The sequence below is a fragment of the Ranitomeya imitator genome, chromosome 10 (genome assembly GCF_032444005.1).
Source record: "Ranitomeya imitator isolate aRanImi1 chromosome 10, aRanImi1.pri, whole genome shotgun sequence".
NCBI lineage: Eukaryota > Metazoa > Chordata > Amphibia > Anura > Dendrobatidae > Ranitomeya > Ranitomeya imitator.
Genome location: NC_091291.1, coordinates 103,142,684 through 103,161,847, shown reverse-complemented (window position 1 = coordinate 103,161,847; position 19,164 = coordinate 103,142,684). Strand labels below are relative to the sequence as shown.

General features: G+C 40.0%; 1 protein-coding gene across 8 annotated transcripts in view; it reads left to right on the top strand.

Moving 5' to 3' along the window:
• Positions 1 to 19,164, top strand: part of KCNAB2 (potassium voltage-gated channel subfamily A regulatory beta subunit 2) — a 254,260-nt gene that overhangs the window by 180,449 nt on the left and 54,647 nt on the right. For all 8 annotated transcript variants that reach the window (XM_069741823.1, XM_069741827.1, XM_069741828.1 and 5 more), the window contains 3 exons: positions 1,220 to 1,263; positions 6,451 to 6,488; positions 14,836 to 14,915. In XM_069741823.1, the coding sequence (XP_069597924.1) occupies positions 1,220 to 1,263; positions 6,451 to 6,488; positions 14,836 to 14,915 (162 nt within the window). The remainder of the gene's footprint in view (positions 1 to 1,219; positions 1,264 to 6,450; positions 6,489 to 14,835; positions 14,916 to 19,164) is intronic.

The following is a 19,164-nucleotide window of genomic DNA, read 5'->3' as shown; positions in this document are numbered from 1 at the left end:
ACCCTACCATTCTATGATATGTATCAGGCTCAGGAGCTGTAATCTCTGCTATAGCTTATACTACATTCTACACGTGAATTTACTATTTTTTTTCTGATATCTGAGAAAAATTCTTCCAGTATTTCTTGCTAGCTCAGAAAGCTAGAAAGCTTGTTTGGGTGATTTATCACACTGTCTTTCACATTCCTTTAAAATCTTTGAGGAGCATTTAAGTAAAATACAAGGTGTTGGACTATGAACCATACAGGTGGATTTGTGAATGAATTTCCACTTCTGTGTCTAGAAGATAATAGAGAGCAGCGAACCGACTCACAGGTCCCTGGTCCTGCGGCCAGGTCAGTTAATGGTAGCCCCTGGGCAACAATTCAACTTTTATAATTTGTAACAAGACGCTTTACTATCTTCTTGAGAAAAGTGAATTGATTTGCAGGGCTCTGATCCGGCAGCCATCAGTTTGGAGCCCTGCGCGCCGCCTCCTACCTGCCGGAATCCTCGGTGCCTCTTCTAATGTGTAACCCTGGCACACGGTCATATTTGCGTTGCACTCATTTGGTCGTCTAATCAAACACTGGCCCGGGATTCCGGCCGCTCTGGAGGCGGTTTGTGATCTACCAGTCCGGCAGCTGCAGACCATTGACGTGGCCACTGGATCAGGTCCTGGCAAATGGATTCTCTCATCTCTAGAAGATACAGTTGTTGCAAATGATAAAAGTTGAACTGTTGACTATAAAAGCTAATCCGGGACTATCTTTAATTTCTCCAGATAGATGAATTGCATTTAAGATGAAGGCAACCAGTGTGGAATATGATGGTTCTTTCTTAAGAGATCTAGGAGTGTGAGGAACCTTCCCGAGCTGGAGTCTTCAGAAAAACTTATCAAGCCGCACTATGTGCAATATACGTGTTACACTGATAACATTTTACTAATATCGCACACTATGTATAAAACCAATAAAAATATAAATAATCCGCACATAACTAGATCAACAAAGTTTTGTCAAAGCCAAATATCAAGAAGTATCAAACACAAAGCAACTTAATGTAAAACGTGATACCAAAAAGAGTCAAAAATTCAATAAAAACACAAGTAACCTAATTTACAGAATATATGCTCTGATTTCAGTGTCACTTTACAGTGAATCCTAATGATGAATATTAATGAATCCAGTGATCGTTTCGACGTTTGCTTTATTAACACGTACATACTTTGTTTTTTCAGGAATCTTGGGAAGTCCGGCCTAAGGGTCTCCTGCCTAGGCTTGGGTAAGTTTAGGAAATAATTATTTTTTTTCTCCTCTCTGGTTTTGTGTTGTGTTGTGTTTTTTTTGTTGTTTTTTTTTTCTTTCTTTTTATTGTGTTGTTTTTTGGAAACTGATAGTGAGATAGATAAGGATGAGAAGCAAAATCTAATAATTAAAAAGTCTTAAAATGTTACTTTTTTTTCTGAAACATGTCAGGGTCCTGACATGCTGGGACGTGTGCACACGCGCGCTCTTTGTCCTCCATTGCGTTCTCTGCTTGTATGCTCGGCTACTTTTGTAACTCTCATAGAAGTCAATGGAGAGGTTTGGGCATGTGCAAATGGGGCTATGTAATGGGGGAACTAAAAAAGCCCACACATCTGGGAACGGTATTTCCTGAGCATATGCCATAAATGTTTGAGATTAAAACGCTTTTATATTTTTGGGCACAGAAGCACAGCTTTTCATGTTTTGGTCCTCTAGGTTGAGATGAATTCTCCTTAGAACATTTTATTATATAATTTATTTATTTTTTTAAAGGATCCATCCAAAATCAGAAACTTAGCATCCACTTTTGCTCTATTTGTAACAGAGCCTTTTGTTCCCCTTTTAATGCTGGACCTGTTGCAGACGTAAGACAACAGGACATGTAAACAGAGCCTAAAACCCTCAGAACATTTTAATAAAAAAAAAAAAAAAAAAAAATATATATATATATATATATATATATATATATATATATATATATATATATATATATTTTTTATATATATATTCTTATATATATATAATATATATGTGTGTGTATATATATATTATTTTTTTAAGTGTTTTAGGCTTCTTTGACATGTTCTGTTATGTTTGTAACAGATCCTGTAATAAATGGTAAAAAAAAAATGTATCCGTTACAAATGGAGCGAAAATAGATGCAAAATTTCCGATCTTGGATGGATCCTTTTAAAAAAAAAGAAAAAAAAAAAAAAGTTTTTTAGCAGTCTCTGAACACTACTGTTCTGGGCACTTGCAATGCTAAAAGCAGACAAGTATCCTTTATGATCCTGTTAACCATTTTTTATCTTTATTTTTTGTGGGATCAAAAATTAATACAGGATATGTTCTTTGTTCCAGAACTTAAAAACAAACAAACAAAAAAAAAACAGGTACTAGCTGGAAAAAAGGCAAGACCTAAAGATGATTTCTGTTATGGAATACTTTTATTTCCATTTTTAAAATCTCATAACGGATCCAAAAAACAGAAACCACTTCCGCACATCTGCACAAAACCTTAGATATATGGTTAGTTCTGGAAAAAAAGTCTAATTTGGAATTAAGAATAAATAAATACATTCATGAAAAAAAATAAGTTTATAATAAATAAAATGTCAATTCTGCAAAAATTTGTAGCGAGCGTGTGAGACACCCAAAATTAATTTTTCTGCGACTACATTATCCATTGATCAAAGGAGACTCTTGTCTGTCTTTTCCTGCATTATTTGGATTGTCTAATCTGTAGATAAATTATGAGAATTGTTTAAATGATGTAATGTTAGATTCTGTGATTTTACACTAAGTAGCGTGTAAAATGTGCAACATTTGTTTAAATTCATTAAATCAAATCTTTTATATTAAAATTCTTTTTTGTAACACAACAGCAAAAAAAACAACTCAACCTAAAAAAAACAACTAAACCTAAAAAAAACAACTCAATCATTTCTTAATTATTTTTTATTCCAGATTTTAATGATCAGTCTGAATTCTAATAATGTTTTATCAGTAAAGTGGCCAATTTTTGCTTTTACATGTCCTTATTTTTTATCCTATAGAGGTGGAAGGGAAAACTTTATCCTGTTTAAATGCTGCACTTTTAATTAAAACCAGACCAAAGTCTCGCCTGTTGATACAATTGTAACTTGTGTGAATATCTTAGAGTTTGTTTACAGATTGCAATTCTTTTTCTTTGGGGCCTTTTTTTCATGGAAAGAATAGTAAGCAAAATGAACAATATTTTTAAAATCTCATTTACATGGTGCATTATTTTTTATTTTTTTTTAACCCAGTGTGTCAATTTTGTTTAGTATTTTAGCTACTGCGTGTCCGCAAATGTACTTGGCACATAAAAAAAAGAATTAAAAAAAACAGATGTAATTTCAGTTGCAGGTTTCTGGCTGTACCTTGCAATTTTTTTGCAGAAAAAAATGCATTAAAAAAGCTTCAACCCCTGGCAAAAATTCTGGAATCACCGGCCTTCGAGGATGTTCATTCAATTGTTTAATTTTGTAGAAAAAAATCAGATCACAGACATGGAACAAAACTAAAGTTATTTCAAATGGCAACTTTCTGGCTTTAATAAACACTGAAAGAAATCAAGAACAAAAAATGTGGTAGTCAGTAACTGTTACTTTTTTAGAACAAGCAGAGGAAAAAAATTATGGACTCACTCAATTATGTGGGAAAAATTATGGAATCACGAAAAACAAAAAAACACTCCCAACACATCCGTAGTATTTTGTTGCACCACCTCTGGCTTTTATAACAGCTTGCAGTCTCTGAGGCCTGGACTTAATGAGTGTCACACAGGACTCTTCATCAATCTGGCTCCAACTTTCTGATTGCTGTTGCCAGATCAGCTTTGCAGGTTGGATTCTTCTCATGGACCATTTTCTTCAACTTCCACCAAAGATTGTCAGTTGGATTGAGACCCGGACTATTTGCAGGCCATGACATTGACCTTGTGTCTTTTTTTCAAGGAATGTTTTCACAGTTTTTGCTCTATGGCAAGATGCATTATCTTCTTGAAAAATGATTTCATCATCCTCAAACATCTTTTCAATTAATGGGATAAAAAAAGTGTCCAAAATATCAACATAAACTTGTGTATTTATTGAAGCTGTAATGACAGCCATCTCCCCAGTGCCTTTACCTGACATGCAGCCCCATATCATCAATCGCTGTGGAAATTTGCATGTTCTCTTCAGGAAGTCATCTTTATAAATCTCATTAGAACGGCACCAAACAAAAGTTCCAGCATCATCACCTTGCCCAATGCAGATTCGCGATTCATCACTGAATAGGACTTTCATCCAGTGATCCACAGTCCACCATTGCTTTTCCTTAACCCATTGTAACCTTATTTTTTTCTGTTTAGGTGTTAATGATGGCTTTTGTTTAGCTTTTCTGTATGTAAATCCCATTTCCTTTAGGCGGTTTCTTACAGTTCGGTCACAGACGTTGACTCCAGTTTCCACCCATTCGTTCCTGATTTGTATTTTTGGGGCATTTCCTGTTTGGAGACATATTGCTTTAAGCTTCCGGTCTTGACGCTTTGATGTCTTCCTTGGTCTACCAGTATGTTTGCCTTTAACAACCTTCCCATGTTGTTTGTATTTGGTCCAGATTTTGAACACAGCTGACTGTGAACAACCAACATCTTTTCCAACATTGTGTGATGGTTTACCTTTCCTTTGTTTCAATTGACATCTCTCGTGTTGGAGCCATGATTCATGTCAGTCCACTTGGTGCAGAAGCTCTCCAAGGTGTGATCACTCCTTTTTAAATGCAGAATAAGGAGCAGATCTAATTTGATGCAGGTGTTAGTTTTGGGAATTGAAATTTAGAGAGTGATTCCATAATTTTTTCCCTCTGCTTGTTCTAAAAAGTAACCATTACTGACTACCACATTTTTTGTTATAATAATAATAATAATCTTTATTTTTATAATAATAATTTTGTTCTTGATTTCTTTTAGTGTTTCTTAAATCCAGAAATTTGCCATTTGAAATGACTTTAGTTTTCTGCCATGTCTGTGATCTGCATTTTTTCTACAAAATTAAACAACTGAATGAACATCCTCCAAGGCCGGTGATTCCAGAATTTTTGCCAGGGGTTGTACATGTTAACATGTTTTTTAATGCAAATTATAAGCTGATTTTTAAAGTAACCGTACCAGCAAAAGCTGAGATTTCCGTAATCTCATACACACACTTTTTTTTTTTAAAGGGAACCTGTCACCCCGTTTTTTCAGATTGAGATAAAAATACTGTTAAATAGGGCCTGCGCTGTGTGTTACAATAGTGTATGTAGTGTACCCCGATTCCCCACCTATGTTGCGAAATACATTACCAAAGTCGCCGTTTTCGCCTGTCAATCAGGCTGGTCAGGTCAGGTGGGCGTGGTGACATCGCTGTTTCTTCCCCAGCTTTCCGTTGGTGGCGTAGTGGTGTGCGCATGTCCAAGTGCCGAATCCACTGCGCGCAGGTGAAGAAAAAGCGCGCGATCTGCGCTATTACCCTTGAAGCCGAGATGCAAACTCGGCTTTGGGAAAATGGCCGCCGCGATCTCCATCTGCGCACGCGCGGCATCCCGTGGCCATTTTCCTGAAGCACCGTGCAGCAGAGCACTCCATCTGCGCACGCGCGGCCTCAGGAAGATGGCCGCCCCCACCGATGACAAGGGTAATTGCGCAGATCGCGCGCTTTTTCTTCACCTGCGCGCAGTGGATTCTGCACTTGGACATGCGCACACCACTACGCCACTAACGGAAAGCTGGGGAAGAAACAGCGATGTCACCACGCCCACCCGACCTGACCAGCCTGATTGACAGGCGAAAACGGCGACTTTGGTAATGTATTTCGCAGCATAGGTGGGGAATCAGGGTACACTACATACACTATTGTAACGCACAGCGCAGGCCCTATTTAACAGTATTTTTATCTCAATCTGAAAAAACGGGGTGACAGGTTCCCTTTAATTCTTGATGAATTGGAAAACTGCAGCATGTAAATTCTTTCAGCGTTTTTGTGGCATTTTTTTCACACACAGAGAGCAATGAGAAAGTGAAAAGACGCTGCAAAAAATGCAATGGTGTTTTTTGCGGAATTTTCGTTGAATAAAACTACTGTAACTTTATTACACATGTACTGCAGACAAAGGACACATGTAGCCTGCATCCAAAAAATGCTAAGAAAAAGTGTTTTAAATGCCAAGAGATGTGGTTTTGGCTGCTGAAAAAAAAAATGCAGCAAAAATGTTACATGTGAACACTGCTTTAGTTTTTTTTTTTTTTGTGGGGGAATCTTAAATTACAACTGCTATTGATTAAGTATTGTCTTCCTTGGTGAAGGCTTTGTACTGACCTTGGTGGGTGCGACATGCCAAGGATTCATCACAAGCCTACTGTATTCTTGACATAATAGTATCTGTGTCTTTACAGGAACATGGGTGACGTTTGGAGGTCAGATTACGGATGAGGTAAGACCCTCGGTGTATAAATAACATTTGATCCACATGCAGCAGTTGTTAAGAAGAATAATTGTGATGATGAGTGGAGGATGAACGGACGCTCGGGGTTCTTTTGAGTACATCTGTTGGCTTTTCATCAAGCTCAATTATTTTTAACTGTGTTTGACTGGTAGCTGTATCCATGGCTCATAGTTGCCCACATGGACGTCCGTCTTACTTATGGCTTTTCTCATTTGTTAGTTAACTTTGCTTTTTTTTTAGTGGTTATCTTAATTAAAATATTAAGGATAATATAATATAATTTATTTATACTCGTGCATATACATATACAGTGGGTACGGAACGTATTCGGACACCTTTAAATTTTTCACTCTTTGTTTCTTTGCAGCCATTTGGTAAATTCAAAAAAGTTCATTTTTTCACATTAATGTACACTCTGCACCCCATCTTGACGGGAAAAAAAACACAAATGTAGAAATTTTTGCAAATGTGTTAAAAAAGAAAAACTGAAATATCACACGGTCATAAGTATTCAGACCCTGTGCTCAGTATTGAGTAGAAGCACCTTTTGAGCTAGTACAGCCATGAGTCTTCTTGGGAATGATCCAACAAGTTTTTCACACCTGGATTTGAGGATCCTCTGCCATTCTTCCTTGCAGATCCTCTCCAGTTTGGATGGTGAACGTTGGTGGACAGCCATTTTCAGGTCTTTCCAATTGCTCAATTGGGTTTAGGTCAGGGCTCTGGCTGGGCCAGTCAAGAATGGTCACAGAGTTGTTCTGAAGCCACTCCTTTGTTATTTTAGCTGTGTGCTTAGGGTCATTGGCTTGTTGGAAGGTGAACCTTCGGCCAAGTCTGAGGTCCAGAGCTCTCTGGAAGAGGTTTTCATCCAGGATATTTCTGTACTTGGCCGCATTCATGTTTCATTCAGTGACAACCAGTCGTCCTGTCCCTCCAGCTGAAAAACACCCCCATAGCATGATGCTACCTCCACCATGTTTCACTGTTGGGATTATATTGGGCAGATGATGAGTGCCTGGTTTTCACCACACATACCGCTTAGAATGATCACCAAAAAGGTCTATCTTCGGCTCATTAGACCAAAGAATCTTATTTCTCATAGTCTGGGAGTCCTTAATGTGTTGTTTTTTTGGGTTGTTTTTTTTTTAGCAAATTCTATGCGGGCTTTCAAATGTCTTGCACTGAGGAGAGGCTTCCATTGGGCCACTCTGCCATAAAGGCCCGACTGGTGTAGGGCTGCAGTGATAGTTGACTTTGTGGAACTTTCTCCCATCTCCCTACTGCATCTCTGGAGCTCAGCCACTGTGATCTTGGTGTTGTTCTTTACCTCTCTCATCAAGGCTCTTCTCCTACGATTGCTCAGTTTGGCTGGACAGCCAGGTCTAGAAAGACTTCTGGTGGTCCTAAATGTCTTCCATTTAAGGATTATGGAGGCCACTGTGCTCTCAGGAACATTGAGTACTGTGGAAATTGTTGTAAGCTTGGCCAGATCTGTGCCTTGCCACAATTCTGTCTCTGAGCTCCTTGGCCAGTTCCTTTGACCCCATGATTCTCATTTGGTCTGACATGCGCTGTGAGCTGTGAGGTCTTATATAGACAGGTGTACGTCTTTCCAAATCATTTCCTATCAGTTTAATTAAGCACAGCTGGACTCTAATGAACGAGTAGAACCATCTCAAGGAGGATCACAGGGAAATGGACAGCATATGACTTAAATATGAGTGTCTGAGCAAAGGGTCTGAATACTTATGGCCATGTGATATTTCAGTTTTTCTTTTTTCATACATTTGCAAAAATTTCTGCATTTCTGTTTTTTTCAGTCAAGATGAGGAGCAGAGTGTACAGTATGATTAAAAAATTAACTTTTTTGAATTTACCAAATGGCTGCCATGAAACAAAGTGAAAATTTAAAGGGGTCAGAATACTTTCTGTACCCACTGTAACTAATTATATACTAAATAGTTGCAAGTCAAATTTATGTATGAGATATCAAGATAATTATAAAATGATGGCTGTCTCAGGATCACAGCAGAAGTGGATGGTGAGATATGGAGCCGGAAAGTCAAAAGTTCAAAGCATTGTTACCCTTTTGCTTGTCACTGTACATAACATAGGATAGTCCGAGATTGACGCATACACATCACATAGCAGACACAGAGAGCTGTATACATCATATAAAAGAAACAGAGTGCTGTATATATGGTAGATCACATAGGAGACACAGGGACTGGTGTATATACATCACATGGGTAGCACGGTGGCTCAGTGGTTAGCACAGCAGCCTTGCAGCGCTGGAGTCCTTGGTTCAAATCCCACCCAGGACAACATCTGCAAAGAGTATGTATGTATGTTCTCTGTATTTGCGTGGGTTTCCTCCGGGCACTCCGGTTTCCTCCCACATTCCAAAGACATACTGATAGGGAATTTAGATTGTCAGCCCCATCGGGGACAGTGATGATAATGTCTGTAAAGCGCTGCGGAATATGTTAGCGCTATATAAAAAGAAAAAGATCACATAGGAGACGCTAGGGGTGGTGCATATACATCACATAGGAGATGTTGGAGCAGCAGCATCACATATGAGACTCTGGGGCAAGAGCATTACATAGGAGATCCTGGTTCTGGTTCATATACTGTACATCACATAGGAGACATTGGTGCTGGAGCATACACATCACATAGGAGATGTTAGATCAGCAGCATCAAATAGGAGACTATGGGGATAGATCGTTACATAGAAAATCCTGGGGCTGGTGCGTATACATCACATAGGAGACTCTGGGGCTGGAGCATGACATCACAAAGGAGATACTTTAGCATATACATCACAGGAAACGCTGGGGCTGGAGCATCACATCACATAGAAGATGCTGGAGCATATACATCACCGAGAAAACGCTTTGCCTGGAGCATCCGCATTACATATAGGAAACACTAAAGTTGGAGCATAGGCACAACTTATTTAGGTGCTTTTTTATTTGTACACTATATATTTGATTTATAGAGAGGTGAATATTTTGTATTGGGCATTTTTTTTGGATACATGTTAATCAGATCTGCGCTCCTTAGTACAACCCATGCTATTGACGAGGTTTCTCTATAGAGATCGCATGGCTGTGAACTAAAGACTGGGGCTACACGCTTGGCTGCGACACAAGTTACACAACCAAAGATCGCTATGTGCCGCAGCTTACACTGCAGCGTAATACAAATGAATGGTTTCACATTGCGACCGATTGAGTAAAGCAACAAGCAAGTGGTAAAATATCCAACTAGGTCTGACTATTTGCAACTTCCTGTTCATTTTTGCAGTGCTCTCATGCGAATCTATTCTCTTGTTCTATTCCGCAGTGTAGCAGTGGGGTACATTGTATACACCTCTTTACAGTGGTTGCGGCTGCAATACCTAACCTTGTTAATTGGGGAACAATTGGGGGGTTGCATACTTCTGACCATATTTTTGACAGTGTTTGACACTTCAGGTTTTTTTCATACCTATTAAGAACTGATCAGGCTATGTGCCCACGTTCCGGATTTGTAGCGTTTTTTTTTGTAAGCGTTTTTGCGGCGGGTTTTCCGCTGTGGAAATGCTTACATAAAGCACCCCATTATTTTAATGCATTCCACAATTTTTGTACCCATGCTACGTTTTTTTTCCGCAGCGGAAAAGCATTGCGGAAAAAAAACGTAGCATGTTTATTAATTTTGCATAAAATCGGCAGTTTTGCCGCTATAGAATTGTATTAGGACCATTGGAAAAAAATGCTAAAAATCCGCAAAAAAATCTGAAACAAAAAAACACGACAAATACGCGAAAAAAGCGCAAAAGGATTTCCTGCGAAGGGAGTTAGGATTTGATCAGGAAAATTCTGCATACTTTCTGCAATGTGGGCACATAGCCTTAGGGATGTCCCAAAAATCTACTCATGACTAATTTTCTAAATCCATGGGTCTTGACATGAAGCCTGGTGCGGCCGGGTACAGCACACTCGCATTCACCGGCCCATCTACTGACCTATGTACCGCAGTGATACTTGGCAAACACTCGGGAGTTTGATTATTTATGGGCCATTGTGCTGATCGTTTTGTTTCTAGCGAGGCTCACAATGGAAGGATTTGCTTGCTCGGCAGCAGAGACAGCTGGCAGGATTCCCTTGAAACCCCCAGGCCTTACAAGTATTAGGCTGTGCAGTTTTTTACACCAACCTATATGACGGGCTTTATATGATTCTCCTCCGTCCATTAGTTACATGGAGGGACTGGGACAACTTGTTTATAAAATTTCCGAGGCAGACCTTAATTTTAACCATCCTCATTGGCGTATTAATTTCATATTTCAGACTCCTGGATGACAAATTTCGGGAATTAATTCCCGTTTCCCATATCACCCACATCATTAAGCAGATTTGTTTATTCTGCTAGAGGATTTGTCACCAGGTCAAAAGTAGCCAGTTTTTGATCTTATTTTTATTCCTGTTGGTCCTATGAGTATCCATTTTTTTTAAAACAAGTTTACTACTCTTGACAACCCCTTGTGAATCGCTATGTTTCGCCCCAGTAAAACACCTATACTCGCCTCTGGGGCTGGCGCCGTTCCAATGATGTTGGCACTGGCTCTCCCAGGGATTGCGTGACATTGCTATGTCACGCGATCCCTGCTTCCAATCAGCACTGGCTTCACACTCCTCTCTTATCAGACGTAATTGAGATCCAGACGATGTGAGAGAGCAGCTGCAGCTTTCACTTCCTCTGGATTTTCTGATTTCTCCAAAGACGGGGAGAGTGAAGTTAATTGTAATTGGCCACCGGGAGCCCAGGAAAAGCCAGTGCTGGAACGGCACTGACACCGGAGGTGAGTATAGGTGTTATTATTTTACTGGGGGGGAAATATTGGGATTCGGAAAAGGTTGTCCAAGTAGTGTATAAACCCTTTAAATCTGCCATACGGTTTCAGTGATATAGCCAATTTTATTTAGTGCTAGTTGTCACAGGATTTTGGGGACAGTGTCTTTAGGTTGCTCTGCATTATTACCCTCTGAGCACCGCCCCCTTGGTAAAGACCGTAGAATTTTTTTTTTACTAAATATGGCATATTAAAAACCAAACTAATCAGGGGAGTAACAAGAATAAAGAGGACAATTTTGACCTGGTTGCCACAGCTACTCTTTAAAGAAGAAAATTATGGCTGATAACCCTTGTGGTAGCATGTCCCCAATGACTGGATATAGATATTTCAGCTCCCTGATGGAAATTTGTAGTCAAGAAACCATCATAAAGTGCCTCCCGGGCAGGACCACCGGCGATCAGCTGTGATCATAGGGAAGCCTGACAATAGGGGTGCAATTTCCCTGCAGTGCCCCTAGAGGATAAATGAAGCATTACATGGTGTCTGTCCAGGACAAGACTAGTTCTCCACAGTGAGACTCCGAATTCCTTAACATGGTACATGAGTGTTTTCTAAACCCCGTTAATTATGGGCCTTGAGAACCAAAGATAATGATTCATTTTATATTATTTTTATTTTATAATTTAGTATTTGCCCTCTTTTTCTGATTTTCCTGATTTTTTTTTTTAATACTCCGAACATTATAAAATAAGGGATGAATCTGTAAGATTACGGTTAACCTTTAATTCTGTGACAACTGGATTACTCAACTAGGACACAATGTAATCCCGATAACAAACATGCAGATCAATCATCCCGAGCAATTGTGTTTCCTGTGCAGTCAGTTCATTTTACATAGGAGATCGTATTGCCGAGAGAAAGGGGTCGGGATTAATAGCCAGTGATAATTTTATCGCATTACATCTGTTTGTATTGTGTGCAGTCCGCGCACAATGTAATGATGACAGCGGCACAGAAAGACTCCGCGCCGCTAGTGATAATCTTCCCCAACACAAGTCCAGGGATCAGCGGCTGCTTCCCGTGTAATCTGATGATATTTCCTTGTATAAATCTGTATGAAAAGTGCTGGATACTCTTAGGAATTATTTCTATACCAATAGGAGTTTCCCCGCGTTATTTGCTCCGTTCACTTCCAGAGCTGCATTCAAAATTCTGTTGTCATTTGTTTAGCTCCACCCACACATAGACATGTGACCTACCAGTCATTTAGAGTCCCACAATGCACTGCTTGTGTACTTTGGCCCTTTAGCTCCCCCTAGTGGCAAGTGACGGCCTCAAGAATTTCAGCAATTTACGGTACTTTTTTCACTGAAAAGTGGCAGCAATGGTACCTGGGGACAGTATTAAAATTGGCACAGTAAGGTGGAGGGGGTGTAGACAAATTCTTAGTCGAAGCCTACATGTCTTATTAAAGAGGTTGTCCTTTATAAAATTTCATTACACCATAGGGTTGGAGTAGTCCAAAATAACAATCAGAGCTGTTACTCCCTTTGTCCAGTGTTGGTTTCCTGCCTCTGCTCTGGTCTTGGCTGATTGGCTGCAGCGGTGACGTCACGTCTCTGTCTCCTTAGCCACTGCATCTAATCACTGAGCTCAGCGGCGCTGCCAATAAAGATGACGTGACGTGAGATGTCCAGTGATTGGCTGTAAATGTGACGTCACCGCTGCAGCTGATCAGCCAACATTACAGCTGCGTTGGAGAGGCTGTGCTGGCCCCGCTGAGGATTGTTAATTTAGATACTATGGTACAAGGACATTTTAAAAAGGACAACCCCTTTAATTGACAGCTTAACTACCCCATAAATAATAGGTTAAAGTCGTCCAAACCTGCCAGTATCAAGATGGACATCAGCTGACAGTCTAATGTATATGAATGGAGGACCCCGCTCTGTTGTGGGGAGAGAAGGATCCTACCTGCTGAATTTCAGCGTTCAGTCCTCTTGCTCTTACAAGTGCTAAGATTCTACTAGAGGAATGAAGGGTCCTGTGTATGGGGGCATGTGCCGGAGAGTGTCCGTCTGACAGCTGCCTGATGGGTATGCTGGCCTACAGTATGTCTAGTGTCTCATACAAAATGATGATTAAAGGAGATCTTTCACTGGATTTTTTTTTATGTAAACAGAGCACCTCTTGCGTTTGCTGCTGCTTCATTGATTCTGGAACAGTCTTTCTTTTTATTCTCTGCCCCTCTGTTCCGAAGTTATGTCCCCGAGAAATAAATATGCACATTTTCCCTTAAACCATATGTAACACAGAACTTCTCTGTGGGCGTGGCTGTCTTTTGATTGGCCGGCATCAGAGGAGAAAAAGCAAACGCCCACAGACAGGTTCTGTCCTACACGCCTGGTTAGTTGAAGGGAAAACGTGCACTTTTTTTTTTTTTTTACTAGGGTGTATAACTTTGGAACGGAGGGGCACAGATGAAAAATGAAAACTGTTCCAGAATCAGTGGAGCTGCAGTAATTAAAGGAGGCGCTGAGTTTAAATTGAAAAATCCAGTGAAAGGTCCCCTTTAAGGGGAGTTAAAGACCCGTAGTTGTGCAGCTTTGGTCTCTTAGTGTAGCTGGTGTTATCACGTTATACGAGTAGAGACTTTGTGACAGAGCGCTGCATGTTCAGTGTCTTCTCGTACTTCACATCCTTCTCGGCTATAGAAAAAGCTCCGGTGTTTTGATGCAGAATCATCTTTTCTATGTTCCGCTGTGTAAACAGTTTTCCCCTGTTTTGATGATGGTTCACATTTTTCAGTGTTTCAGCGATGTTCTTCACCGCGCTGTGATCAGTCAGTTTTCCACTTTCTCTCCTTATCTAGTTTTTCCACTTTATCGGTGAATTAGCAGATGTGATCCTTAGCAGCAGATCAGTCATTTGGTGTGTCAGGGGTGCACAAACTTCTCTGCATTATCATATTGAAGGCACAATGAGCTGTCTATTGCAGAACATGATGTTATCGCTTTGTAGGCGCTTGTCCCCCAATAAATATGATGAGAAATGCAGTGTAAAAGCCATATGCAAATCAGGCTGAAAGAGCACTAGGGGTGTGTCAGAGCATTTTGGCTTCATCTTCTAAGTGCATTGACACGCCCCCAATGCGTTATTAGACTGATTTGCATATGACTTATCTCCTGTATTTCTCATGACACTCGCTACAAGAAAAGGTATTGTTTTTATTGGAGGACAAGCGCCACCCCAGCCATAGCACCATACCGCACCTTCAGAATGAAAAACGTTCCAACAGGTTCCCTTTAAAAGGTTTATCTTATAAATTTAAATTCTATTTTTTTTTATTGCTTTTTAGGGAAGATTAGCTGCTTAACTTGTTTATCATTTATTTTAATTTTATTATTGCCTGTTTTTGCTCACTTTGCTTTTTTCTATTTTGTATTTATTTATTTTTTTTTTTCAAAATGATGTCTGCTTATTTTTCAGATGGCGGAGCAATTAATGACTCTGGCCTATGACAATGGAATAAACCTCTTTGACACAGCGGAAGTTTACGCTGCTGGAAAGTAAGTGAATTGTTAACCTGCCATGCATGAGTGACAATCGCCAGTAGGCCTTTTTCCCTTTCTGTTAAGCAATATCCAGTTTGATGCATGTTGGCAGAAACCTGATGGGACCCCATCATAACTCATCTGGATCAATGGAAAAAACAAAAACAAAACACATCTACTCTAGTTGTCATGTTTTGTTAATCTTGGCTCCTGACATCGCCACTAGAGGGAGCTCACTACAGCGCAGCTTCTGTTTAGGTCAGTAATGGGAATATGCAGATAAGCCCTCTAGTGGTGACCACCGGGAGTGAAGATCTTTATCATTATTTGTATGCATAACTGGAAAATGGTGTTCTGCAGTTAAGAAAAGCGCACCATAACCTTGGTAAGTATATTAGGAGTATGAGTTTATTTATTTAATTTATATCCCTGGTTCCTTAGAATTTAGTTTATTCATTTTTGTAGGGGAGGATATTTGATGTCCAATATAACTTCCTTAGCCATGCCCTACAAGATTGTACAATATAATCTTTATTGTAGATTGGTAATCTTCAACTTGTGACTCCCGGGTCAGTGGCTGGCGGGGCATGCTGAGAATTGTAGTTCTGCAACAGCTAGAAAACCACATGATCCCTGTTGCAGATAGTACAAGCTGAGAAGCTTCAGCTAATTTAAACGGGTTGGCCGTCACTTTATTTTATTGATGGCTTATCGTATCTGATAAGTAAGGGTGACACACTACACACCCCTGCCGATCAGCTGTTACTGCCATGGACCGAAGATCTTTGATGCTGCCGTACCACAGCAGCTCCATCAAAACTCTAGTGGCCGCGGCTGGGTTCTGCAGATCCATCACCCATTCATTTGAATGTAAATTGATGGCACCACGGTGTCCAAGCGACATCCAAGAACTTGGAGCGGGTGAAAGACGTTTTGAACACTTCTCCAATTTTGTAAGTACCGGTAAATATATTTATAACGGTGCTAGTGACATGAAATTCTCACCAGTTGCCTCCAACAACCCATCCAATCCACACAGGCAAATAAATCACACCATAGATATATTAAGTTGTGTGAAATAATGAGAAATGGCACAGGGAAAAATATTGACCACTCTAACTGAAATGAATTTAGTACTTCGTACAAAATTTACCTTTGTTGTTGATGACAGCTTCAAAACTCCTCTTGTATGGAGAAACTAGTCGCAGGCATTGCTCAGGTGCGATTTTGCCCGATTCTTCCACACAAACACTCTTCATGTACTGAAGGTCCCATGGGTTCCTTCTATAAACTGAGTTTTAATTCCTTACATATATTTTCTATTGGATCCAGGCCGGCGATTGGTTGGGCCATTCTAGTAGCTGTGTGTTTGGGATCAATGTCTTGCTGAAATGTTTACCCTGGTTTCATCTTCATCATCCTGATAGTTGGCAGCAGATTTTTATCAAGAATGTCCCAGTACATTTGTCCATTCATCCTTCCTTCATATATGAAGTTTGCCAGTGCCGTATGCTGAAAAACAGCCCCACAGCATTTTGTTCCCACCTCCAAACTTCACCTCTGGTATGGTATTTTGGGGGTGATATGCAGTGCCTTTTGGCCTCCAAACACAGTGTCTATTATAGCATTCAAAGAGTTCAATTTTGGTCCCATCTGACCAGACTATAGTCTCCCAGTATTTTGCAGGCTTGTCTAAATATTGCTGAGCAAACTTTAAATGCGCCTGAACATACTTTCTGTTCAGCAATGGAGCCTTGCGTGGTGAGTGTGCATACAGGACGTGGAGGTTGAGTGCATTACTTATAGTTTTATTTGAAACAATTGTACCTGCTGATTCCATGTCTTTTTGTAGCTCTCCACAGGTGGTCCTTGATTCTTGGACAACTCTTCTTGTAATACTTTTCACTTCGTTGTCTGAAATCTCGTGGCTGCTTTACGCTGAAATTATATTCTTTCCGCTTCGGGATTATGGCCCCAACAGTGTCACTGGAACCTTCAGTAGTTTAGAAATTCTTCTACAACCAATGCCATCAGTATGTTTTGCAACAATAAGGTCGCAAAGGTCTTGAGAGAGCTCACTGGTTTTAACCATCATGATATGTTTCTTGTTTTTGACCTTGGTAATGAGACACCTTTTTATAGGCCATCAGTTGAACGAGCTGATATTATTTTTCACTAAGTGGCAGGATTGCTTTCTAATTACTGATACATTTCAGCTGGTGTCATGACTTTTCATGGCTTTTTGCACCTCTCTTTCTTCATGTGTTCAATACTTTTTTTTTTCTGTGTTATTTCTTATTATTGCACATAACTTAAATTTATTGACATCTATGGTTTGATTTCTTTGCCTGTGTGGATTGGATGGGTTGTTACCTACGGTACATCTGGTGATAATTTCATGTCAATAGCAGCTTTAGAAATATCTTACAAAATTGGTGATGTGTTCAATACTTAATTTACCCCCTGTATCGCCTCCGCCATTAACAGCTGTTCACCCACACCGATCAGGTATTGATGAGTTACACATTGGATAGGCCATCAATAAAAAGTAGTAGCAATCCCCTCTAATAATCAGACATCACTATTATACAATGTTGGAAAAAAATAGAAATACCGTATCTGCAAATATACTCTTTGAACACTTTTCCGGATATCTGAATATCTCCTGCTCTGTTCGCTTGATGACACCACAATTTCCTGTTTGGAGTAAAGTTTTTAGACCTAGGATAAAGATTACGATCTTTAATTCCCTCTTGTCTTGGCTCATCTGAACATATTCTCCTGAATTGTGTGCTTCCCATTGTGCATGATCTCTGGTCTCACTGTCTCTACATTAGTTACATTTCCAGCCTGGCTACATTTAGATAGTATAACACAATGCACTCAGGGTAGATGGTTATTTTCCCCGGCTTCTGCTAAATTACTGTATTAAAAGTACAGCGGCGTATTTCCCCTTTAGGCACAGGCATCTGTCTGTCCGACTCATATCTTCAATTTCTAGCTGACTGTCTGTAATTGCTCTGTGCTATTGCTCTGTTATTGTTCCTGGAAATGCATAAGTAAATTGGTGCTACTATGTCACTTGTGAATAAGGCTAGTTTCACATTCGCGTTTAAAAACGCAGCATTTTAAACGCAAACGCAGGTGGTGAAAAAAACGCATAAAAACACGTGCAAGCGCTGCGTTTTTGACGCATGCGTTTTTGCATGTGGTAAAAAAAAGCGGCATTTTGACGCGTTTACATGCGTTTTTTTCTGCGTTTGCGTTTTTGAAACGCATGATGAGAAGTGTGTGACAGCTGCCAATCATCAAAATCAACTAGAAAACCCACTATAAACAGAAATAGCTAGGGTTAGGGTTAGGATCCCTAGGGTTAGGGTTAAGATCCCTAGTAACCCTAGGGATCCTAACCCTAGGGATCCTAACCCTAACCCTAGGGATCCTAACCCTAACCCTAGGGATCCTAACCCTAACCCTAGGGATCCTAACCCTTAGGGTTAGGATCCTAACCCTTATGGTTAGGGTTAGGATCCCTAGGGTTAAGGTTGGGGGTTAGCTTATCAGTGTGTATTCTTGTGTTTTTCTATTGAAACGCATGCGTTTAAAAATGCAAGCAAACGCATGTGCTTAAAAACGCATGCGTTTACTTAGACAGCAATAAGTTTTTTTGCCGCAAAAAAACACCTCTAGAAATTACTACAGGTTGCATTTCTGCAACAAAACGCAAGCATACAAACGATGCATGCGTCATCAAAACGCGGCAAAACGCATGCGTTTTTAATGTTAAGTATAGAAAAAAAAACGCATGCTTTTTTTGCGCTAAAACACAGCGGCAAAAAAATGCAAATGTGAAACCAGCCTAAGGCCTTATTCGCATGACCGTATTTCTTGCCTCCTTTAATATACAGCACATGGACCCATGCAAAACAATGCGGCCGAGCGTACATTCCCAGATGAGATTCTGTTCTGATTCATTTGTATGGACCAGATTTGGCCATTCATTTCTATTGAAGCCATCCATTTTCAACTGAAGCCATCCATTTTCATCAGATCCATTTTGCAGATATAAAAAAGGATCATAGTCAGGTGAATAAAGTCTTTCCCTGTGCATCAAACTGTGTGAAGCTAGTAACACCCAGTTAAAGGAATTGTCTCACTGGGTTAAAAGTGTCCAGTTTTTGCTTTTATTTTTTTCCCTGCTGTTCCCCTGAGTATACCATTTTTTGTTTCTTTTAAATCGGCGATATGGTTCCAGAGATAAGAG